This window comes from Hyalella azteca, unplaced genomic scaffold (genome assembly GCF_000764305.2).
Source record: "Hyalella azteca isolate HAZT.00-mixed unplaced genomic scaffold, Hazt_2.0.2 contig7542, whole genome shotgun sequence".
NCBI lineage: Eukaryota > Metazoa > Arthropoda > Malacostraca > Amphipoda > Hyalellidae > Hyalella > Hyalella azteca.
This window is the reverse complement of record NW_025937665.1, coordinates 59,747-84,383: the sequence shown is the minus strand read 5'-3', so window position 1 is coordinate 84,383 and position 24,637 is coordinate 59,747. Positions and strand designations below refer to the sequence as shown.

The 24,637-nt window shown below is 41.2% G+C and overlaps 2 protein-coding genes across 3 annotated transcripts in view; both read right to left on the bottom strand.

Moving 5' to 3' along the window:
• The window catches only part of LOC125178159 (coiled-coil and C2 domain-containing protein 2A-like), a 14,836-nt gene extending 5,624 nt beyond the window's left edge, over positions 1–9,212 (bottom strand). The window contains exons 1-13 of one of the 2 annotated variants that reach the window (XM_047881283.1): positions 9,037–9,212; positions 8,235–8,363; positions 7,894–7,956; positions 7,360–7,554; positions 6,482–6,599; positions 5,791–5,905; positions 4,844–5,049; positions 4,500–4,620; positions 3,928–4,028; positions 2,759–2,874; positions 2,104–2,262; positions 1,242–1,416; positions 254–366 (exon numbers count right to left, since the gene is read on the bottom strand). In XM_047881283.1, the coding sequence (XP_047737239.1) occupies positions 254–366; positions 1,242–1,416; positions 2,104–2,262; positions 2,759–2,874; positions 3,928–4,028; positions 4,500–4,620; positions 4,844–5,049; positions 5,791–5,905; positions 6,482–6,599; positions 7,360–7,554; positions 7,894–7,956; positions 8,235–8,363 (1,611 nt within the window). In that variant the 5' untranslated portion in view covers positions 9,037–9,212. The remainder of the gene's footprint in view (positions 1–253; positions 367–1,241; positions 1,417–2,103; positions 2,263–2,758; positions 2,875–3,927; positions 4,029–4,499; positions 4,621–4,843; positions 5,050–5,790; positions 5,906–6,481; positions 6,600–7,359; positions 7,555–7,893; positions 7,957–8,234; positions 8,364–9,036) is intronic. The other variant, XM_047881284.1, reaches the window with a different exon arrangement.
• Positions 9,187–24,637, bottom strand: LOC108675863. Its single transcript, XM_047881285.1, has 17 exons — positions 24,442–24,637; positions 21,973–22,228; positions 20,898–21,092; positions 20,326–20,445; positions 20,044–20,204; positions 19,736–19,904; positions 18,992–19,101; positions 18,776–18,877; positions 18,182–18,363; positions 16,504–16,663; positions 16,146–16,308; positions 14,972–15,156; positions 14,249–14,426; positions 13,807–13,940; positions 13,149–13,266; positions 12,365–12,393; positions 9,187–10,882 (listed from the first exon to the last, which is right to left on the bottom strand). The coding sequence occupies exons 2-17, from the start codon at positions 22,186–22,188 to the stop codon at positions 9,187–9,189; spliced, it is 3,918 nt and encodes a 1,305-aa protein (XP_047737241.1). The 5' UTR covers positions 22,189–22,228; positions 24,442–24,637.

Below are 24,637 nucleotides of genomic sequence, written 5' to 3'. Positions count from 1 at the left end.
CTACGCTAGAGCAACAGTAGATCAATAAAAAGAGATAGTTTCAAGTTATCGTACGGTACTTCAACTCTCTAAGATAACAGCAACCATCATATATGTGGTTTTTATCCAAAGGCCTGACGAGTTAAGGGCGATAGACGAGATGTTAAATAACTTGTTAGTGGTAATCAAAGGCCAGACAAGTTAAGGCCAATAAACGAACGGTTAAATAACTCGTAATTGATAATAATATTGAACATGTTGGCGCATGACTGACATCAGACGTTGCAGTGATGTTGAGACAGTCTGGCAGGAGGCTCATGTCTGGTAGCGCAGGCAGCAGCGACACGAACCACGCCACTTTGCACTGCACCTGCTCAGCCGGCTCCGCTGTGGGTGGATGAGGCATTGAGTGAGGCAAAGTGTACAAATAACGATGCTGCACTGCACTAATTATAGCAGCCAGTGAAGCAACGTATACGAGTTGCGCTACTTCACTCACTTATGTTTTGCCATTTTTTAAAATGAAAGAAAAGAAAAAGCATTGAATGGCGGGAATGTTTTGCCATTCTTTAAGATGCAAGAAAACAAAGCCAAGTAGGCTGTTTACTATGAACATTATCTCCTCATACGAAGTTCGTTCAAACCTGGAGAATTTTTTTGTTCAAAGATCAACGTTACTTCCGAGTTATACGTCATGAATTTAAAGTGATTATCAACGTATTTATACTAATACATTGATGTCTCGTACTTTTTGCAATTTACATCATACATTCGCTCCAACACCAGGGGCCACGGCTATAAACTAAAAAAACAGCGTTGGAACACATCCATGCGACAACATTTCTTCTCGCTTCGAGTCACCGACATGTGGAACAGCCTCCCTGATAGCATCGTTGAAGTTCCGAGTATGAACATCTTCAAAAACAGACTAGACGAAGCTATGCAGGAGCATATGTTCAGTCTTAAAACGCCTAGCAAATTACGGACCAGGCAATAAGTCCAGACGAAGCTATGCAGGAGCATATGTTCAGTCTTAAAATGCCTAGCAAATTATGGATCAGGCAATAAGTCCAACAGCTATCTCAATCAATCGTCAGCTATAGAAAGATCGGGTTCCAAAGGCCGGATCCCTTGTGAATCAAGTCACGAAAAGTTCAAGAATTGGCAACAGGCCATGGGCCTATTTCTTCAACGCCAACACTTCTATTCTATTCTATTATGGGCAGGGTTCAGCGGGAAATAAGTGCGATGTCACAACTCACCGCTGGAGGTGATGTCAGGCGGAGGTATGGGTGTGATGAAGCGGTCGAGGGTGGTGAGCTGACCAGACATGGTGTAGCTGCAGCACACGTACAGCCGCTGCGGGTGGTGGCTCTGTAGCCATGACAGCCAAGACTTGCACGGCGACGTCAAGACGTCTCCACTTGACGACAGCAGCTGATATTTTCGTAAGATTTCAGTTCAGTTCAGTAATATTACAGAAGGAAATTCGATACTCGATTTGTAGAGAAATTGAGATAACTTAATTGCTGCTTTCAACATGGGTACAACAAAAAAAAAAAAAACAAGCATCATTCATATTATACCTTACACGAAAAATAATCCATCATTGCGTATAAAATGAAAAGTACTCTAACTAGGAAATATTTAGTAACGATTTATGCAAGTGCCTGCAGCATTTGCAACAAAAAAAAAGCTAGAGGTGAAAAAATTTCACCTAGACTTCACATCGGTAAAACCTCAGCAGCGGCATTATTGCGCGGTTTTGAAGCGTTTTGGACAGCGACAAGTGAACAAAGGAGCATTTGATGGTGATGAAAAATATCATGAATTTGATTTCTTTCAAGTATCTCCGATCATTCTTTTATTAACTATACATTGCTTGTTCTTTGGCTGATGATACATTTTGCATAGTGTTTCGCAGGATTTCACAAACGGCGTACACAACATGTAAAGATAATACAAACACCAAGCAATCCTTGTCTGACTCGTCAACAGTAAACCGAAATGCAAGCGCAGTCTACTCTCAACGATAGTCAGAGTTCACCAGAAATTAAGCATTCCCTCATACATTAACATAAATTTAAAGCCGCATAAATATTTACAAATACCACAAATACTAACAGCAGGTTCAATTCTGGGCGGCTGAGGGAGCGCGGGCTCGAGGGTGAGGTACAGCGTGATGGTCGTGGCGCCCGCCTCACCGGGGCGACCTCTGCCGTCCGCCCCCCGGCGGTACCCCAGCAGCGCCACGGGGCTCGACATCTCGAACGTCCCCTCAACCTGCAACAGGGACGGCAGGTGAGCTCAGGGGGGACGCGAGGCATGCGGTGGTATGTAGCAGCCATCCTTACTTCTTGATTTGGTACACAAAAGAAATAGGTTATTTTTTGTCAACCTGGTTGAAAAATTTTTTCCTGTTCTTTTCATTACCAGCTCTGTAACAGAAAACAATAAAACTTGTTTCACACCAGTAGTCCAGCCTCTAGACTACCTAGCCTTCAAATGTTTGTCTCGAAAACTTTCCAGTTTAGCATTAGCAATTTAGATCTATACAGGCACCTCGTAACAGAAGTGGTGCATTGACGCTGCTTATGACCCCAACAATTGTTGGGATAGGAAATGGAAATGAGGGAAAACGGAAGCACAGACAAGGGAAGAGGGCACACTACAGCAAATATAAAAATAGGCGTCGAGCGAAGGTAAGTTTTTAGCGAAGGATGACCGAAGCATCTGCGATGCTTCTTTTCCGATGACAGAAGCCATCTGCACCACTCGCCTTGCAGGTGTTCCGCAGCAGCGCCGCCGTCGGGATGCGCAGGCTCGCCAGCCACGTGCTGTGCAGGCGACTGCGTACGGCCGCGCTCCCTGCTTCCGCAACATCCACGTCGTCCGCTGCAGCCACAAGAAAGATTAACAAGAAAATATTAGGAAATGAAGACCAAGGGAGCAACAAAAGAGACAAAAATAACATAATCGAACAAGAATAGTCACCGTTGGACACAGCAATTTTTTATGCATTAAAACAACGACATTAAGTATTGTCCTTATTTTGCGCTAATTTCGTAGGTTAAATGCGTTTTTCGTGAAGTAGGTTCCCAATAATTAGTTCTTGCTATGACTGATAAACCTTATTGAAGGTTAGAAGGACTAGAAATAGTTTCCGAACAAGAAGAACAACTACAATTTTCTTTGAGCAGAAGTTAGTGCAATAAAATTTTACCCATTGAAGATGAGAGGGCGGATATGGTGTAGGTACTCAGTACATATTAAGCGTCTGTACATATAAGACATATAAGAAGCGTCTGAAACTTCCGATGTGAACGGCTCACCGCGAATAGCGATAATAAACTCTTCAAGCAACAGCGGTACGCCGGCTCCAGGTTAATAAGAACAACACACGTAATTAATAACTTTCGTACCACAGCGAACTTAATTCTCCAGAAGTTGTATGGGCTCGAGGGCGAGGTGTTGCAAACTCGAGGGTGAGGATAATGGGCTCGAGGGTGAGATCATGCACAGGCCTGTTCATTGTCACATACTATGGGTAGATAGTATGTATATGGAGGGAAAGCACATGTAAACAGTATTTAATTATGTATCAATAATCGTCATCTGCCATAGTTGAAGAACAAAGTAAGTTGATGACCGTTACTCGAGGTAAAGATTGCAAATCGAGTGCACTTCCATGGCCTTCTCTCCGTAAAAAAAACTGTAAACTCAGTTAAAATTTAGTACTTGTCAGGTGATACTCTGTAAACGATCGAGCCACCTGGGCCTGTAGCTATCTACCCAGAGGCGACCTACAGGCTGGGACATGCGGGACGGTGACTTACAGGCTGGGGCAGGCAGGTCGTGACTTACAGGCTGGGGCAGGCAGGTCGTGACTTACAGGCTGGGGCAGGCAGGTCATGACTTACAGTCTGGGACAGGCAGGTCATGACTTACAGGCTGGGGCAGGCGGGTCGTCGATGACGCGCTCGTCAAACAGCTGCAGAACGACCTGCTCTCTCACGAGACCTGCACTGGCCTGTTCCTCGCCGCCGGGCCTGCAACGAAGTGCACTTAATATTCTGCTGGTTTTTAGCATCTGAACTGCCACGACTATGACAAGTCATGATGTGCACTCTACCGCGTTTCTTTGTCTCGCGTTACAGAAATAGTATGACACATTCTCCTGATGTACACAGAGGCTTCTTTGACCACCCCTCTTACGACCATCAACTTCTCCTAAAAAAGGATAATATTTACGTGATGCTTTGACCGAAGTAAAAATCGAGTCTTTTCTTATTAGATTTGTGAAGCTTCTTAATATTACCAAGCTTTAAGTGCCCAAAAGCCGCGGTAATTCCAGCAACGGCACAAAAATCAAAATGAGGAAGCTGAAAGAATTGTTATGGCGTGACGTCTTATGAAAAAGATACAACAGCAACCAAGTGGCTTGTGGGAGCCCAACACAAAGCATTCGTCCGTCCATCAGAGATACTACTCCATTACGCCACGAAACACGCAGCACCCACCTGAAGGGGAGCACGAGCTGCTGGTTCCAGGTGGGGTTGGCGCCCTGGGCGACGCTGGTACGCGCGTCGCGCCCCTGGAATGACACCGTCACGTACGGCCGCACGCAAGGGCACGCGCCTTCTGTACACCAACCAGACCATCAATTATCTCACTGAATAATTTACTGAGTACTCTACTGAGTAAAAGTTCAAAATATTGAAAAAAAATGTCGAGCAACTTGTGCCGAGGTTAAATGCTACACAGCAAAATATAATGTTAAAATTCAAGCAATATAAGAATACAAAGAAATACCATACAATACAATGGGTCGATGTATGGAAGGTTGCAGTATAGGGGGACTTACCGTCGCGGGAGAGGGCGCTGAGACTGGCCTCGGGGTCGAAGTCTTCTCTGACGGGGACGTTGAAGGCGCGCGCCACGTTCAGGATGAGGGACACACGTCGCCCCGGGACCACGGCGCCCCCTGCACGCACCACACCGCGCACCTTGCGGTCTGGCTTGAGGGGACGCTTGGGACGCAGCAGCGACATCAGTGACACACCCAAACTCCTGCAGTAGGTACACGACAGTCAGATATAACGGGCAACTCTACCTAGCTCTGCTATGAGACGTCAATCCTGATGCTCTTGATTTGACACCGCGCCATTAGAGAACACTTTAGAAACATTGACATCAACCATTGACTCGAAAAATATTAGTCGGAACAAACGCTTAGTGCTGACACTTGTCATTTTTTTCAGGGTATACGAGATAAAACTCAAAGACGCGAGCAATTAAAAATAAAAATCCGTTTTCGCTTGTAAAATCCATTGTTGAATTGAGCAGAAATACTGAGAAGACGAGTGCAAACTTGTTAGTTTCCTGGGCCTATACTTTCAAAAAAAGTTAAGAGATCGTAAGTTCATCAGCCAATCATTGACGTCCTTTCAAGCAAAATCCACCAATCATAGACAAGAAAATAGAGCGTAAGCACTCACGTTCACTTAGCGAGTTTTGAAAGTATGGCCCCAGGCTGAGAAATTCAAAAGAAAGTTCCACTCAGTAATGGCGAAGGCGAAACGAAGAGAAAGTCAGGTTAGATAACTAGATGTCTGTGACGGATGGACAAGGTTTCTAAATAAGTTTGCAGAGAATCATCATTATGGTCTCAAAAGCAGAGAAGTAAACCAGTTTTGCATTATCTATGGTTTTTATCATATTGATACTGACACACACCGCAATTCACATTCAGCAAACCTGACAAGAAAATATCCTTAACGACCCATTAGCATATGTGGTTATTATCCTCACCCAATGTCAGGAATCTGTTCCTCTTGTACCATGTCACCAGGAGCGGGCACGGCAGCAGCGTCAGCCGTCCTCTGCAGCAGCCGCCGGCGCACTGAACCCACCAGTCGCTCAGCACCTGCACGAGTTCAGTAATTTGAAGTTCCGACCGTATTTGGAAGACCACGGCACAAACACCAAGATTACTGCTAGTGTCCCTGAAGAGATGCCGAGCACTGAAAGCTGGCGAAATACTTTTTTACGCTATATACCATAATTTCACTAACATTTTACGATCACGTACTAAACTGAAATTCCTCATTGTCACCGGGTCCCACTAGAAACAACACTGGGCATCAACACTGCGGAACATTTGATGTTTATAAGCGATACAGAAGAGAGAATGAACTGAAACAACCAATGACCCTAAATAACGCAGCAAAGTCCAAACCTCATCGCGTCGCATATTTGAAGCAGGAATACCAAGACTTAGCCTACCAAACAAAACAACAGCACAACCCCCACAAGGGCCAGCGTCAGGACGGGCAGGGTAAGACCACAAATCACACACAGCACCAACAAAATATTCAACCCGGACCAGTAAGTACACTAGATATAGCGGTAATTGCGGCGCAAACGTCAAACTAGAGAGCCAAGCTACAGCTTATTGTTTTTAAAATCAAAAGAGACTAAGTAGACTACATTGCTGCCTCACCAGCCAGCTGCTCAGCCACATCGTCCAGCCAGTCGTCATCGTCGGCGTCGGATGGCTGAGCGTCGTCCATCAGTGACGTGCTACTCGGGGAGGAGGCAGCATCGTGCATCTTACCGTTCTGAAGATAATATTTTTAACTTAGCAACACTGTAAAGATAATATAACTTAGTAACACTGTAAAGAGCTGCAAGTATGACGCTCAGGAAGCAAACAGTCCAGATATCTAGAAAGCAAGGGAAATAATAAATGAGCACACAAACGAAAATATTTCCTAAGTTATATTTAAACGAGTAATTGAGATATGCAAGCAATAAAATTCAACACACTTTAGGTTTTCAATGCAACAAAAAGCGAGATTTTGAACAATTTTAAGAACGCTGTTTAAAGGTTGGAAATTTAATGAAGAGAGTGAAGGATCGTCCAAGGATCCACTCAAATTTGACTGGGTCATATTGTTTAAATAATAATGCATTTTCTTACCCCGAGTAAGAACAGAGAGCAGACGTATCACTGATATGCCTTTTAGCCGTTGTAAACTATGTCAGGATGACCCTCACAAGGGTATAATTTGCACAGCTTCTTAAACATAGTCTCACACATGTCTGTGTGAATAAATACGTGCGGCGGTGCGCAGTATGCATAGGTAATTTGCACAGTTTCTTGGACCAAGTCTCACATACATCTCTGTGTAAATAAATACGTACGGCGGTGCGCAGTATGAATAGGTAATTTGCACAGCTTCTTGGACTAAGTCTTACACATTTCTGTGTAAATAAATACGTACGGCGGTGCGCAGTATGCATAGGTAATTTACACCGCTTCTTGTACCAAGTCTCAGTGTCTCACACATTTCTGTGTAAATAAATACGTATACGTACAGCTGTGCGCAGTATTTGTGAGGCAAGAGGCGGGATGCGGCTGAGGTGCGCACAGTGCGGCGCGCGCAGGTGTCGCAGGCGCAGCAGTTCATGGCGCGCGTCGCTGGTCAGCTGCGCGCGGGAGCTCAGCCACGACGCACCGCAGCTCTCGCCGTCACACTCGAACACGGGCGCTGCTTCTTCAGTGTTATCCTTCTGATTGTAAGTGTAGTCATGTATAATTACTATAGTAAATAATAGAAAAACATGCATTTAGGTATAAAGTTATAAAATTAACTCAAGAAACTGCGATATCCTCACAATCATGCTGGAATTTCACGTTTAGACGGACGAGAAAATTCACAGTACTTTAGGGTAAACAAACACGATTATCAGCTATAATTCGATTATTTAACCTTCACAGGGAAATCTAAATAAATAATATTATAACGTGTGATATATAACGTGTAATATAATTACCTATATAACGCTATATATATTATTATAACGTGTGATATATAACGCGTAATATAATAGCAGGGCATGTTAACTCACATGCACAGCTGCTGCTGGAGGCGTCAGCTCTGCAGGTCTTTCTCCAGCATCACACTCGCCAGCCTGCAATACAAATGAGAATAAGAGTAAAATAAGTGAAGTTGATACAAAACAATCACGGCTCGACATGATTAAATACATGAGTTACGAATAAGTACATATTTGAGGTTTACAAGTATTATAAGAAGACAACAAGAAGACAAGTTTTATAATGAAAATAATTGAAATTAATACAAATGAATGACAATTTGAGATAATTACATGTATCAGTTACGAATAAGTATATATTTGTGCGGTATTATAAAAAGACAAGTTATATAGTGGCAGGAGATATGAAGTACCGAGGGTTTAGCGAGCGCTGCACCCCCGAGCAGACGGCAGCGCGCCCCCAGCCGCGCCCTGGTGGGGAGGTGGCCGAGCTCAGGGTGCTCGTGGCCTGCGCCCACGCCCGCGTGTGAGTAGCAGAACATCTGTCATCATAAGGAGTAACTGTAAACATTTATTTTAGAAACATATATGACTAAATTTATTACATGATAAGGAGCAATTATAACGTTTATTTTAGAAACATATATGACTAAATTCATTACATGCTAAGGAGCTATTATAACGTTTATTTTAGAAACATATATGACTAAATTCATTACATGCTAAGGAGTTACTATAAGCATTTATTTTAGAAACAAAAAAGACTAAATTCATTACATGTTAAGGAGTTACTATAAACATTTGTTTTATTAACATACAAGACTAAATTCATTACATGCTAAGGAGTTACTATAAACATTTGTTTTATTAACATACAAGATTAAATTCATTACATGTTAAGGAGTTACTATAAACATTTGTTTTATTAACATACAAGACTAAATTCATTACATGCTAAGAAGTTACTATAAACATTTATTTTAGAAACAAACAAGACTAAAGTCACAAGGAATGGAGCGGAGGCACAAATGCAAACAAAAATATTTATAAACGACCTTTGACAGAAATGAATTGATTATAAGTATAGGTAATAATAAGTCTAATATGTATAAGTAAAAAAAATTTACATAAGTATAATAAGTGTCACCGGCCAGAGCTAGTGCAAGTCAATCTAAACGTTAGGCCTGTAATTCGCAATCAGGATCGAATGCTCACCGCTCATAGGCCAGGACAATATATTAATAAATTCCAGGCTACTGTGCTCATTCATCTGACCTACAATGCCGTTCAACTCTCCTAGTCATTGTCAGTTAAAGCCGGTTCAGTGGCCATGGAATAATCATGACAAAACACACTTAAAATAGTTTATTGAATCACTTGGTTTAAAATCAGTAAAATCAGGTAAAGGTAGCTGTAGGGAGTATCAGCGGCTCTTAAGAAGTCGCTCTCTCGTCCAGCATTCAAGGTCAGCGCCTTGACTAAGTCTTCCACGACTCTTCTAGTCTGAGAACGCGTCGTGGCTCTGGGTTGAGTCGTCGGCACCACCGTTGACGCTCCGCTGCTCACCGCAGGCTCGGGTGACGTCAGGTTGTCGACCGCTGGATCAGGCGAAGGCGTATAATTCTCAAGAACTTCCTCGAGCCCGTCGCTCAGATGTTCCCATTCAAGGCTGACTTGTTCGTCTTCTTCCAACTCTGAAAGTGGCTCTTCTCGCTGCTCCTCTGTCTCATCGTTTGCTGTTACGTTACTCGGCTGGTCGTTTGCCCGTTGTCGTATTGCCGCCGCTATCTTATCAGCCAACCCAGAGAGATTAATTCTAAATTCGCCGAAGTTGTGCCCCTCACTCGTCGCTATCGGCGGAACCGAAAACGCGCCCAAGGCGCTGCTCTGCGATGCTACTTCGGGCCTCTCTAGTTGGCGACGGCTGCTCGTTGCTGGTCTGTGCTGACGTGCCGCTCCATGTCTTTGCTGTATCGCCTCATCTTCTCCGTGCCAAGGTTTTAGTTGATTAAAATGAACTGTCTTCTGATGTTTTCTGTCCGTGGTCGCTATTCGATACGTAATGAGGTTAGGATCGACTTCTGTCACAACGAAAGGACCGGAAAACCTGGGTGAAAGCTTGTTTTGAGAAGGCAATTGAGGAAGTTTCCTCGCTACTCTTTGACCCACGACGAATGGAGTAAATGATTTAGTTGGAGGACGCCAATATGGTTCAGTGAATGGAATCGGTAATTTGGCAGCTGCTTCCGTGAAGAAATCAGCTGGTGCACGTCCAGTCTGCGAGTGAACGGTGTGGTTGTAGATTATCAAAACACGAGTGATGTTTTCGGTCCATGGAGCTTGGTTTTCTGCTCCGGCTACTGCTAGCAAACTCTTCAGGGTGGAATTTAATCGCTCAACACTTCCGTTACAGCTTGGTGCGAAGGGAATGGTCTTGAAATGCTTCACACCATTTCTCTTGAGCATTTCTACAAACGGACGTCCTCTGAACTCAGGGCCGTTGTCGGACGTAACTGTTTCAGGAAGCTTCACGAGAGTACTGAAGATTCGTTCTTCCAAAGCTCTAGCAACTGTGTCTGACCTCTTGTTTCGCAGTGGCACAGCGCTGGCAAACTTAGTATATGTATCAATTCCGACCAGGAGATACTTCACGTTGCCCTTGCCAGGCGGAAGTTCCAGCAAGTCCACAGCGAAATCTTCGTAAGGAGCCTTTGGATGTCGTCGATACAGCGGTGCTCCGCCCTTGGGTCTGCCCTTGTAGCGCTGACACACCCTGCACCGTCTCACCACGTACGTCACGATAGCTGCGAGACGGGGATGAAAGTAATAACGAGAGATGGCCTCGATCGTCTTGTCTCGTCCGACGTGTCCAGCGGCTCTGTGAAAATCAGCGGTCAGTTGCGGCAAGTAACAGGCAGGTATCACGGGCACGGAATGTCGGCCACCACAAAGTATTTTGTCGACTATCCTCAATGTTGACACAAAGTTCACGAAATTCTTAGCTTTCGGCTTGACACTCAACTCGGCACACACTTCACGTTCACTTTTATTTCTGTTCAAACTGGATATTACAAATGAAATAGTTGAATCTTGTGATTGCAATCTTACAATTTCTTCGTTAGACAAATGTAAAGGAAGGGTTTCAGACACTTGATTCGGGTTAGTAACTTTACGTTGATCTACTATGTTCATGTTCACAGGCTGCAATTTCGTCTTCGTAATTAAATCAATATTTGCCGAACCTTTAGTTCTGTCTAGCATACTAGAGCTCGTCGGGGAATCTACTTCTGCTGTCGGTTCCCGACTTTCCGCAGCAGTCTTTAGTTTCCCTTCGGCTTACTCGAACACTTGAATGACTTATGATCTTCACCACCGCACCAAATACACGCTCCGAATTCTCTTTTAAAATCACGACACTGTGCTAACACATGTCCAGGCTTGCTACAATACTGGCAAGTCACACTGGTGGAACTAGGCGAAGTACGATATGGCTGACGTGATTCGTTACGGCTAGGGCAGTTACGTATAAAGTGTCCCGTCTGGTTACACTTAAAGCATCTCTTAGCTCGAACACTGGCATTTGCATCACTGTCATTAAGATTAGGCGACTTACGAACATTTACTTCCGGATTAGTAGCGAGGGGACGAACAGCACTAGCTTGAAATGCATTCACTGGCACAGCAACGGAAGAGCGCGAGATAAAAGGTTCTAATGCTGTAACTAACTGTACAACAGTCTCTAATGAAGGTTCCCGCATGCTTGCCAACTGCACCGAAACTTGCACTTTCAGCTCTGGAGGCAAACTATCCATTAGTTTACTCATTATCATTTGATCTCTCCCTGCTACATCACCAAATGCTGCTGCCGCCAACCCTGCTAAACGCAATGAAAACACAGGAAATGATTCGCCAGGGTGTCTCTGGGCAAGTAAAAATGCCGAAGTCTTGTTCGTACGAAGAAAATCATTTGGCGTAAATAAAGATACTAAATTAGCCTTGACAGCATCGTAATCCAACTGATGCGCGCCCATAGCACTCAAGGAATGTTTTGTCACCGGCCAGAGCTACTATAATTCAATCTGAACGTCAGGCTTTGTAATTCACTATCAGGATCGAATGCTCACCGCTCATAGGCCAGGACAATATGAATAAATTTCAGGCAACTGTGCTCATTCATCTAACCTACAATGCCGTTCAACTCTCCTGGTCATCGTCAGTTAAAGCCGGTTCAAAGGCTGTGGTATATAATCACGACAAAGCACACTTTAAAATAGTTTATTGAATCACTTTGTTTAAAATCAGTAAAACATGGTAAAGGGAAAGCATAAATTCCGACTAAAATAACTATTCTAAGAGACGTTCAAATTGGTTCAATTCAATTTACTATTGCACAGCATTAATGCACGTAGTTAAGGTTACGTTACTTCACATAGGCGAACGGTAGCAGGTAAGACTAAGTTCTCACGGCACAGCCACAACTCCAGCGTTAAGCAAAGAATGCTGAGAGTTAACAGAGCTGAGCGGGTTCAGGTATGAACCTCACTGAAGGGCTGGCGGGACACGACTGCCTACCTGACGCACAGACACTCAGACCTGACCTAGTACTAGACAGTTCCAACTGCTATAGGTCTGACTCGCATGTCACTGGCGCAGCTTCGCCAGACGTAATAGAATAATTTCGTCACAAGAAAATGCACATTGAATAAATTAGTGAACGATGTTCCTCGTTCACACTACATTAATGCGAATAGAAATGAACATCACTTTGAAACAAATATCAAAAGGTATTCAAATCAAACCCAGTGACGCTAGGGTCTTAGCATTTCTACATATCGTCCTGCATTAAGTGGCTAGCGAGTTAAAAAAACTCAAACTGAATCAATTTGTCAAATGATCGTTTGAAAATCATTTTCAGCCAACCTCCAGGGCTTAGCGATGATTATGTGTGGTTAATTGCAACTAATTGATGTGTGATTAATTGCAAGTCATCTCGTCTCGGGGACGACAGAGGCCTTGTCAGTGCAAAACAAATCAGTTCACGCGACAACCACTAACCAGTCGGCTTCATTTGCAACATTTATTGGCTCAATTTCTAATTCAGAAACGACTGAACCCACATACCTGAATTTATTAGTCAATACGCTGGTGATTGTGAAATGAATATAGTTCAGTTGGTCCGTCAAAATGAAGATCACGATCGTGCAAGTTCTAACGAAATTCTAGAGATGATTTTCAATATCGCACAGATGGACAATAGAGGGTGAAAATGTGAATGAGGGTTAAACATAATGTGCATGAGGGTAGAATATATGGGCTGCTCTACTCACCCTCTCCATGAATATCTTGAAGTAACCATCTTCAGACACCGTCCCAAGATACTGAACAATATTACGATGCCGGAGTTCCGAGTGAAGTTTGATCTCTTCGTGCAGCGGTTGCACCTCGCTGAGATAAGACAAGGTGGAGTAATTTGTGCTTGTATCAAGACAAACGGGAATGTAGGGTACAAAACTTTAATAAACTTGGAGCGAAATTGATAGAAGTTACGCTTCGTTATACTTGTCTATGTACTTGTCACTAGATGACAGAGGGCCAGCTTGTCTGGCAGTCTTTATTGTCAAACCGTTGGATGTATAGTCGAGACAATCAAGCTCGATGGGTCCAGAGTCCTTAATCAGAACTGAAGTCACAAAACGAGTTCTGATTATCAACTGATAAACAGTGATAATTAGTAACGGTTCTTGGTTGCTGGTAAGTAATTAGATGAAGAAAAATACAAAGCAAGTAATATAACACTAACACGTCTGCTACACTGATAAGTTTTGGTTAAAAGAAAGCAACAAGTTTCCTGTTTGTTACCACGACTGATGTCGTCCGTCAATAATGTTTCATATGAAAACTAGTAATGTTTACCAATTATTATAAAGATGATATATATTAATTATTAATAGATATATTATAAGAAGGTAAGGCAGCAGCACTCACTTGATCTTCTTCTCAGGCACCTCCTTGACGGCGATGCGCACCTGCATGCTGAGCTCCCGCGCCGCGTACACCAGACCGTACGTGCCCTTGCCCAGCAGCACGCGCTTGTTGCAGTCGTCCAACTCGTACTCGTACTGTACAACACGAGCACATCACCACTGGTATCTCTTAACTCGCACTGTACAACACATCACCACTGACCTTTCTTAAATAGTACTGTACATCATAACACGTGCACAATTAGGAAACTAGTGCTCAGCAGTAACACACCTGTATAGGTCCCCCAGCGAGGTATGAGGGTCGTCAGGGGGTGGACATATCCAGGGGGTCGCTCCATACTGCCAGCAGTCCCCCACCTGTATAGGTCCCCCAGCGAGGTATGAGCCAGCAGTCACCCACCTGTATAGGTCCCCCAGCGAGGTATGAGCCAGCAGTCACCCACCTGTATAGGTCCCCCAGCAAGATCAGCCTCCATGTCCAGGACGGTGGTCTTGTTGTTAGCCGTGAGCTGCAGCACGTGCTTGTAGAAGAGGCTGCACAGAAGCTCTGAAGGGAAGAACATCTGGAAGTCGTCGCTGTCTACGTACAGGAACACGGCGCGCTCGTCTCGCTTGTATTGCCTGCCATCCAAATGTGAAATTCATTGCATGAAATAGTCTTCAAGATTCATGAATGAACAAAATGTTCAAGAATCACGCAGCCGACGCAATATAATTGCCACTAACAAGAGATAAAAAACAATTGATAAATACGGGCAATAGTGATCAGACACAATCATTGGAACAAATGAAATTTGTGGCAACATTTTTGTGGTGTTTGTGGCAACATTTTTGTGGTGTGTCACTAGAAGCAAATAATAACAGAAATTATAAATTTATTGGGACTTCGATGAATTTGACATGCCTTCCACGCGACGCAGAATTCACGGGACAAAAATAGGTAGAAAAAACGTTATTGGCTGACATTAAATGCATTTATAAGTACCAGTAATCAGTGATATGTGACACTCGTAGAGTATTTCAAGTAAGTGCACAGTGAACAAAATAACTAAATACATGTAACAACAAGACAGTAACCATAAGACAGCAATATGTGCCCATGTTCTTGCAGCATAAATGTATGAGGTTCTTAATAACAACGGAGCAAAAGACAGATAGGCTCTCACGTGATGCCCTTGATGCTGGAGGCGACAAAGACCCAGTCGTGGACCTTGCGGCACTCACGCAGGTTCTTGTCTATGCAGAGGTTCTGGAGCTGCAGAGACGCTTCCTCCGCCCCTAAGTTGACAGTCACGTAGCTGGGCTGGTAGAAGCTTGGCTCGTCACGACGCGTTTGTTCCAAGATGAACACCTGACATGGGGGTAAGCTTAGCATATTTCACCTAAAGGCTGAACCAACAAATGTGCTTCTGGTTTAATTAGCTATAATATAAATAATAGGTTAAGGTAGTACTGGATACGTTTCAAATATTTATAGTTATTACAATTTACTAAACAATTTTATCTCTTATAATGTAGGCGAACAGCTTAGACTGAACATATCTGAACGACTAGAACTCCGGGCTTGAAAGGCAAGTCCTATGAGGAAAGATTAAAGATTATGAAGCTTCCAAGCCTCTTTACGGATCAGGCAATAAGTCCAGCAGCTATCTCAATCAATCGTCAGCTATAGAAAGATCGGGTTCCAAAGGCCGGATCCCTTGTGAATCAAGTCACGAAAAAGTTCAAGAATCGGCAACAGGCCATGGGCCTATTTCTTCAACGCCGACACTTCTATTCTATTCTATTCTATAACAGGAGATCGAAACAAGCAAAGTTGCAACACAAGAGCTTCTTCGCTCTAACCAGTTCCTAAATTTGTGTATACGCCATATTGGCTCACTAGAGCCTGATTAACGCTAAGTTCATCCTGATTTATATGATATTGCATGCAGTTCTTGTAGAGTCTTAGCAGTCAGTGATTAAGTGATATAATAGGCGAGAAAAAGTGTACAGCTGAACTGATCTTCAGTACAAGCTGACAGCTAATTATTAAAGAAGAAGTTAAAGCTACGTAAGACAAAATAATGATCCTTTAGTACGGGTAGTGAAACAAATATAAAGGAACATTCCATCTCAATGGTCGGAGAAAATAATAGTAAGGAATAACGATTTTGCAATCAATTCGAGAGCTTGACAAGATGGGCCTTACCATTAGATTTAAGACCAAATGCAACTGAACATAGATGACCTCACTAGGTGGAAACTTAACAGAATGGCTGCATATCATAATTAACTAGTATTATGTAGTTCTAGCTTTTCGTTTCATTCTAAACATTTATAAAGAATATTAATGCTGACCGGAAACCTGATGAGGTCTCCAGGGTCCACTTTGGTGGCGTCCATGAAGAAGTCCACCCAGAAGTTGAATTTGCGCTGGATGACAGTTTCCTCTTTGTTGACCTCAGATCTCTTGCGCGACCGCTGGATCAGCGTGATGTTCCCGATGGTGGATTTCAAGTACCTGAACCCATTGAGAACGTGTAAAAAAGCCTAGATTTTATAGACCAAGTCAATAGAATGCTGAATTATACATAAATTTACATTTTCAATTAACCCATAATTTTCACATACACAAGAAAGAAGAAAAATATTTCAGCTAGAATATAATAAACATGGTGAGTGAACAAATATGTATGTGGGATCGAGAAGTACGAACCAATTAGGAGGCTTGAGCTTGAACATGTACTCTGCGGCCTGCACGGCCTTGCCATAGTCCTCAGCCAGGACGCTGATCTCGAAGAATGTCGCCACATCCCAATAGTCCTCAAGCTTGTCCAGCGACCCTTTCTTGCCAATCAGGTTGTTGAGCACCATGCCTGCGTAGGTAATATACTCGTACAATGATATACAGGCACCATGCCTGCGTAGGTGATATACTCGTACAATGATGTACAGGCACCATGCCTGCGNCGTTGCCAAGCCAGGCTGCTCTGTTACGCGATACGACACAAAGTCGTAGTTCACGCACGAGGACTGCAAGAAACATGACTCATGTTATTAACTAGCCACACATCAAACCATCTAAGCCCCCTAGCCACTCGTAAAGAATATAGAGGCGGTAAATCATTATAATTCATGTGTATTTCAAGCTGAAATGGATAAAACACTTGAGAATAAAAATAAATGTTATGTTCACCGCTACTTAATCAGCTGTGAAAAAGACTTGTTTTTATTATTGTGGAATTAGTCATAAACAATTATTCTCACTAGACAACAATTTTGGCAATTATAATAAAGCGAAATCCCATAGTTATTATAAAACCTGATAAGTTAGACACAGCAATGAGTAAGGTCAATGTGAATTCAAAATCAAACATATAATACAAATAAACTGATGCTCCTTCAAAGAATGACAATTCAAATATTAATAGAATTAAAATTCAGTCTGTCTCTTATACACATCTAGATGTGTATAAGAGACAGGATTTAATTTCTTTTGATAGTATTTTTGAATACTATGCGTCTCTATACATAATTTAAATCACTTTTCCTGTTAAGTTTGTGTACTTACATACATTAAAACTATTTTTCAAGTGTACGAATATTTATTTCCCCCCACTGTAATTGAAGAATCAATCCAAGAAGTTGAGAACAAAAGCACATTAGTTAAGTACAGATAAAAGAGACCAGGTAAAGAGACCACTGCAAGAAACAACGATTCAAGCTAAATAGAATAACTCATATCAATTTGCCAGCCTTCATCAAGTCTACAGAATAAACAAAAAAATTCAAGACATTATAACAAATGGTGGAATATAATTCATCTATGGGACAAGAATTCAAGAACTTTTACATGTTCGAGTCAACGCGTCATTTACCGCAGCATACTTAGAATTCCATTTAAGAATTGTACTCAATGCATTGAGTACATTCGAGTGATTAATACAAGATGAGTGCTTTATCAGTGATTAATACAAACTGTATGAGTGATTATTACAAGAGAGCTGTATGAGTGATTAATACAAGAGAGTTGTATGATTGATTGATACAAGAGAGTTGTAAGAGTGACTAATACAAGAGAGCTGTACGAGTGATTTATACAAGAGAGCTGTACAAGTGATTAATACAAATGAGTTATACAAGTGATTAATACAAGAGAGTTTTACGAGTGATTAATACAAGAGAGCTACACGAGTGATTAATACAAGAGAGCTACACGAGTCATCAATATAAGAACTGTACGACTGATCAATAGAAGAGCTGTACGAGTGATCAATATAAGAGCTACACGAGTGATCAATATAAGAGCTACACGAGTGATCAATATAAGTAAGCTATGCAAGCAATTAATGGCTCATGATGGCATTGGAGGTGCCTGCTGCAGAGAAGCTCACCGATGTGCTGGAGTTCAGAGGATTGAGCAAAGTCGTTGCCAGCGATGACAAGAAGCGTGGCCAGGTTGATGCCAGCGTACTCGTTGGGGTGATCATCGAAGCCTTTCCTGTACCAGTAGATGGCGTTGTTCAAACTTTCAGAGTCTGTGTGGCCAGATTCAACAAATTTGTCCTGAAACAAAAGGATAAGAACTAAAATTTTGGATTTCAGCGACGCTATTTACAGCATAAAACAATCGTGCTGAGAATTAATGACAACAAAGTGTTCAGAGTATCACTTTTTTTTCCATGCCAATGAGTAGTAGGAATTAGTAGTAGCGGTTGTGGTGGTGGTTGTGTGGGTGGAGTTGTAGTGCTGTGGTGGTGGTGTGGTTCTAGGTTGAAATGAGCACTGTGCTCAAATGAGGGCTGACGGCAAACAACATCAGCAAGAATTGAGCGAGACATTTCCAAGTAGGTAAAATTGAATCAATAGCATTCAAGACTTCACTTCTGTTACTGTTTTGAAGGACAATCCTTCACACACTTTCATCTATCATTGCACCTATATATAAGACGGCGTCTCTGTGTGGTACTGTCGGGTGGAATATATAAGACGGGCAGAGACACACCATGTCCGGCACTTGATTCTCCTTCTTCTCCATGGCCTTCGTGATGACGTCAAGCGCTCGCTCGCGGTCGCCCTCTTTGTTGCGCCTGCACACACAATAAACTGTGCAAAAATATCTTCAGTTTAAAATAATATTTCAAATAATACGTCAGCACAACATGACAAAGCAGAACAATGATTGATTATCAAGGCAAGCACACCTGTTAAGTGCAAATCCATAGAGATATCTGATGGCGGGGGTACTGGTGTACAGCTTGCGGTTTGGCAGAGACTTGAGGTAGTCTATGAGCTGCACCATCGCGTCATAGTCCTGAATATGATACAAGGTTAGTGTCATGACGTAGCAATATGATGAGCATCGCGTCATAGTCCTAAATATGATACGAGAAGGTCCGTGTCATGACATAGCAATATGGTGAGCATGGCATAATAGTCCTGAATATTATATGAGGAGGTAACACTCGTGACAAAGATACAGCAATATGGTGAGCAAGCAAAAATTCAGCTGTTTTGTGAACACAAAAATACTCAATCATTAGCATCTATTCAATAAATTGGGAGTGAAACTTCAAGAATTGCAATCAAGATCTTTTTCTTGATGTAGCAGGAATTATGATATACATAAGTAGAATTTCAAATTAGGCGATCAACGTTCAACCAAAAATAAGACCGAAAAACTGTTGTGCCCATAACACAAACCTAGTTCCTAATGAAGAAAGATGAGGGCACATCACCCAATTATATATAGGCAAGATCCTACAGAACAACATACAACAGAATTCAAATTGTGTAAGCATAAAAAGGAGATCAGTTATCAGGAGATCTGACATGTCTCTGCTATAGCCAATATCAGCACAACTTGAGTGTTGTGGGCGCTAGCTGTTGTTGTAGTGTTTTTCTGGTGTGACTATCAGGACTGGGACATGGTCCCTGTCAAGACTTGCCTGAATGTCCCGCAGGGAGAACAGGACTTGCAGCACCACATCCCCGCTGAGGATGTTGGGGTCATCAAGCCTCTTCCTGAGGATGCTGAGCTGCGCCTTCAGGTCAGCGCCGCTGTAAATCTCCCGAGCTTTGCGCAGGTCCGCGAGGAACTTCTCTTTCATGTGGGCTCTGATCAAAAAAGTATTTGAAAACTTTAACAATAATATGCACTGAACAATACACTTGACATATTGATAGGAAAATACTCCACTGATCAGATGACCTCTCAATAGCCTACAATATCAGCAACAATGACCAAGTTCCTTACTTGGCTTGTAACTCGACTTCCTGTAGGAGCTTCTTTATCTTCGTGACGAGTGACATGGGCCGAGTGCTCTCGCCGTCATCAGACTGAGATGAAGAAGGACTCGAGCCTCCACCTACGAGGGCTGTAGTTGACAGTCGGTTGCTAGTGTCGGTCACAATAACCTGCACAAGGACCTCTCATTGCAGTGCATTTAACAGAAATAATTGGCCTCCCACTACCGACAATAATGGTATGTAATTCACGGCTAATTAAACATCTATTAATAAACAACAGCAATCCCACCTGGCCCAAGGCAGTGCAGCTGCTGCTGCTGGCGCTCAAGTGAGTGCCTGACGCTGACGTTGCCAAGCCAGGCTGCTCTGTTACGCGATACGACACAAAGTCGTAGTTCACGCACGAGGACTGCAAGAAACATGACTCATGTTATTAACTAGCCACACATCAAACCATCTAAGCCCCCTAGCCACTCGTAAAGAATATAGAGGCGGTAAATCATTATAATTCATGTGTATTTCAAGCTGAAATGGATAAAACACTTGAGAATAAAAATAAATGTTATGTTCACCGCTACTTAATCAGCTGTGAAAAAGACTTGTTTTTATTATTGTGGAATTAGTCATAAACAATTATTCTCACTAGACAACAATTTTGGCAATTATAATAAAGCGAAATCCCATAGTTATTATAAAACCTGATAAGTTAGACACAGCAATGAGTAAGGTCAATGTGAATTCAAAATCAAACATATAATACAAATAAACTGATGCTCCTTCAAAGAATGACAATTCAAATATTAATAGAATTAAAATTCAGTCAAGGCAAAGAATGCTAATGAAAACCCTAGTAATGCCCACCCTGAGCGCCTTGGTGGCCTTAGCATTGCTGTCGTTGTAGAGGATGATTGTGTGGCGCATGTCAAAGCTCTCACGCACACCCACGTGGTAGAAGAGAGACCGCTGCTGGCACACCACACTTAGATCCACCACAGCCACATCTGCGTTGTACAGCTGATCCAGCACGTTTGTTTCTCCAAAGTCAACGCGCTCATACTGAACAGCAGAGTAGAGCAAGTGATAAGAGGCACAAGTAGCAGGTTGTGCAGCTCATGGTTGTGCACCAAAGGACAGTAGGTATGGTTTTTATAGGGGAGTGTATCATCAACTCTGGTGGGATGAAGAAACATAAAATAACCTTCAGAGAAAAATAAATTGAAATTTCAATGGGTTATGCTAAACCAATACATATCACTAGATCCCAATCAATAAATTAGATCTATACTGAAATATAAATAACTTTTTTTGGCCATATAATATGCAAAACTGCTCATATTGGAGCCAGTTACACTGCAGTTGGTATTCAAGTTGGTATATCAAGAGGATGGTTGAATGAGTTAGCTATGTATATATATTATATGTATATATTACCAACCTGTATATCAAGATACAGTGGGGGGAAATAAATATTCATACACTTGAAAAATCGTATTTTAATGTATGTAAGTACACAAACTTAACAGGATCGAAAAGTGAACATGTTGCATTGTTTTTTGTTGCATTGAGATTTAATTTCTTTTGATAGTATTTTTGAATACTATGCGTCTCTATACATAATTTAAATCACTTTTCCTGTTAAGTTTGTGTACTTACATACATTAAAACTATTTTTCAAGTGTACGAATATTTATTTCCCCCCACTGTATATCTGATGACATAAATGGTCATCAAAACCTGTCCTTCCAAAATAAAGGAGCATTCTTAAGAAAAATTATACTCTAGTCACAAAATTGGCAATATTTCAATATAGTTTGTTGATCTGAAACTCAAAGTTTGGCATTTAAGATAGGCTAAGTCACCATAAGTGAATCTTCAGACAATAAATAAATCATAATCAATAATAAACTTGATTATCAACATGAAGCTATTCACACACTTGAATATGATGGAAGTTTGCTCCGAGTGAATGGCAAGCAGCTTTGACCTCTTCAAAGGCTCTCCGTCTTTGATTGAGGCAGTCCGTCTCCTGCAGATCAATGACGCAAGCCACGTCCATCCTAACAAAAGGTCTGTTGGCAAGCCCTCCAGCAGCATTGATGACACTGCAGCCTCCCGAGATGTCACTGCTGCGAGACCCGAGAGAGTCCGACATGGCAGCAGACTTGGATGGGTGGGGTGGTAGTGGTCACTTCCTTCATAGCAAAGAAATAGACACATCACTTGTACAAAGAAAAAGATTAAACTATGCCAAAAATGTAGCCAAGCAAGGAAATTTGCCACAAATTTCAATTTTTTATCATTTTTTAAGAGAAAAATTGTAACAATATGACAAATAGTAAGCAATGGATGCTTACAAACTTAAACATATATAAGCATCAACTATAAGACAAATTTGAAAGCATTTTCAACAATAAACTGTTGATTAGCTTGTAGCAAATAATTTTGAAATCTCATTTAAAATGAACAGATATTATTTATTCTAGAAATGAACAACTCAAGCAGTACACTTGATCACCAAAATGCAACAGAATCATAGACTAATGGAATAGAATACTGCACCTGAATGCAATGAAAAGTCAGTTTAGTTAGCTAATTTAGTATATAAATATTATTAGATAGAATCATATTTACATGGCAAAAATTGTTGTCATTGGTAACAATACATCTTTTACAAATAAATCACTTTATCATGCTTTCAGATTAATAGAAGGGTCAAATTTGATCATAGAGAAGAAGTAGAGGTTACCAACCTTCATTATTAGATACAACATGCTTGGTTAGTAAGGAAGGAGGGCAGAACGTTGCAACCTTGACAGAGAAGCACCACACGTCAGCGCTTGAACTAAAGAGGACATAAAATGAGAAAAGATAGAAAATACACCAAAGATGTACCCAGAGAAACAACAACAGAAATAGTTAAAAAATATATTTTCAGATGTTAATTCTAAATTTTTTATTCACTGCATTTGATAGATTCATATTAGCAAAAACAATTGCACCAATAAGCAGAAAATTAAAGGCCATTGTACAGTTAAACCACTAGAACTAAAGCTAATTTGAAAACTACTGTTGATACCTCAGAAATGCCAACACTTACAAAAATTTATTCAAAACTCTGACACAACTTCTGGAGATGAAAGATGCTTATCACAGACCAAAGATTTACTGGCCCATTTTTAATACTTGAAAGGTTTAATTTTTCTAGGGAAAACATGTCAATGGACATTGACTGCAACCTAACCTTCAATTTTGTCAGAATGCTCCAGCTTTACTCTAATTCATACAGATAAAATGTGAATTCTATTTCAATAAAGAACACTTAAAGCAGTATGTTTACAATTACAGAAACAATCATAACAGACTGCACTGCTTGATCATTGATGAAGCTTTCAGAGCACAGCCATGTTCAGTGTCAATCTGGCATCTCATTCTATTCAGTATAATTATATTCTAGGATTAGATCATCTTTAATTGAGACATAATATTTACTAGACGTGGTAGAGATTGATGGGAAAGTCCTAAACCTGAGTCAACATGGACATCATGCAATCAAGGCCTCAGTGGAAGGCAGAAGCTATTAACCTATAAAAGGGCTGGAAACCTTAGTAAGGCCCCCGCCCCCCAGTAACTGACATGTATACCACCATGTAATTGTTATTCATTACTTAAAGCTCCTGCAATTTAATGGTCAATACTATCTTATTAGCCTTATACCAATAATATAACTCATGTATTACCAACCCATAACAAATACAAGTTCTCTAGTCTTCATGTTCAGGTAAAAATATATACAAAGCTTACAGGAGCATAAATGTGCCTCCAGAAAATTGGTACCCCCAAACAGTTTGATTGATGCAGACAGCAACAACAACTAGAATTGGGGCACATGATCGGTAGTGGAGAAACAGAGCAATGCAAGTTCAGGTAGAAAATAGTCTCAAGAATAAGTGAAAAATTCATTTGTGAGGTTATGTAATTGGGTAGGTAGATGCTCATTATACATTTGATCTTATTTACAGCTTAGAGTTTTCAACCTGGATTTTTATAATGATGCATCAAATATCCTATTTTCAATCATGAAGAGAGAATTTCATAGTTGCTTTTTAGTCAAGCTTATAATTTTCAAGAAAGCTAAAAAAATTGTTTAGAAAAAGTTACATGAGAATGAAATAACACAATACATTCAATGAAGAAAACATAAATAATATAGGATTAATAAATATAAAATTATTATTCTATTTCATTTCACTGAAATGGATAAGGAAGGACAATTTATTTAAAATAGAAAATTAACTTGTGTACTGCAACGTAAACAAGGGATATATAACAAAATAAAATTTGTTCAAGTTCAATATCAGTTATTAATATTGTATCTTACAAAAGGCAATATGAATTAATTACGTACCTTAGTTCTGGCATCCAAACTTTGTCAGCTTGGATAATAGGTCCTAAAATGTAAGTTGGTTAAGCCCATTGATTAAAGCAGACAGTAGCATTATTATACATAAAAACATGACAATGTCAAATGCATTAAAATTTTTAGGATTTCTGTCCAAGTAATATTTGCATTTAAAAAAGTATCTGTAGAAATCTGTTTAGCT